Genomic DNA, 919 nt, shown 5'->3' with positions numbered 1-919 from the left:
CTGTCGTCTCATGGCCCCAACCATAATATTGCACATCCCGGAACAAACAGGGAAGGAGCTGACACTCGCCACCAGCAAAGCCCCATGGCAGGGTGACGCTCACCGTGAACCTCCACCTGGAAGCGCAGGCTGGTGTCCCCTAGAGCGCTGGTGGCCCTGCAGCTGTACTCCCCGCCATCGGCCGCCACCACATCCCGGATCTGCAGGAAGCGTCCCTCGGCCAGGACCTGCCAGCGGGCATCCTCCTAACAGTGCCAGGACCCTGTCAGCAGGTCTCCCCTGCATCACCCTCAGCACAAGCCTAATGGGGCTGGTGAAGACAGACCCCAGCCCCTGCCCATGCACCGTCCCAGGTCCCATCGCATATACCCGCAGTGGGGAGCCCTCCCGGTGCCACTCGATGCGGGAGGGTGGCACGGCAGCCTCAGGGCACTCCAGGATGAGCTGTCCCCCTGCCACAGCAGTGATGCTGGGGGTGTCTCCATTGCTTGTGATGCTGCGAGGTGCTGTAGGACACATGCCAGGTGAGCCAGGGTTGCCGCAAGTGTTGTGCACCCCCCTGCCCATCCCTGTAAGTCGTACAAAGGCCTCTGCTCTGCGGGACCATCACACTGTGCTCCACACACCTCTTTGGAGACGGACTTACAGCCCCCACCGCTCTCCCCATCAGGGGAAGGGATGCAAGGGTTGCTCCAGCTCTCTGGTCCCCTGAAGCTCTGACTGCCCCGCCACTGCTGCTGCTACCACCCTCCCTGCTGGGGCCACACTACCTTGGATGTTAACATGGAAGCTCCTGCTGTCCTCCCCGGCGGGGCTGGTGGCCAGGCAGCTGTACAAGCCAGCATCAGCCACCTACACAAAGCCAGGAGAGGGAAAAATTGAAGCATAAAAAGAAAATGCAGGTGGGAAGAAGAAAGAG

At 61.7% G+C, this 919-nt stretch overlaps 1 protein-coding gene across 1 annotated transcript in view; it reads right to left on the bottom strand.

The window, feature by feature from the left end:
* The window catches only part of LOC104498163 (hemicentin-2-like), a gene marked incomplete at both ends in the record, with an annotated part of 39,909 nt that overhangs the window by 9,280 nt on the left and 29,710 nt on the right, over nucleotides 1–919 (bottom strand). Inside the window, 3 exons of the mRNA XM_010141512.1 lie at nucleotides 104–245; nucleotides 370–506; nucleotides 771–852. Coding sequence (XP_010139814.1) covers nucleotides 104–245; nucleotides 370–506; nucleotides 771–852 — 361 coding nt within the window. The remainder of the gene's footprint in view (nucleotides 1–103; nucleotides 246–369; nucleotides 507–770; nucleotides 853–919) is intronic.

Source organism: Buceros rhinoceros, unplaced genomic scaffold (assembly GCF_000710305.1).
Source record: "Buceros rhinoceros silvestris isolate BGI_N320 unplaced genomic scaffold, ASM71030v1 scaffold14218, whole genome shotgun sequence".
In the NCBI taxonomy this organism is placed as follows: Eukaryota; Metazoa; Chordata; class Aves; order Bucerotiformes; family Bucerotidae; genus Buceros; species Buceros rhinoceros.
This window is presented reverse-complemented; position numbering and strand designations above follow the sequence as displayed.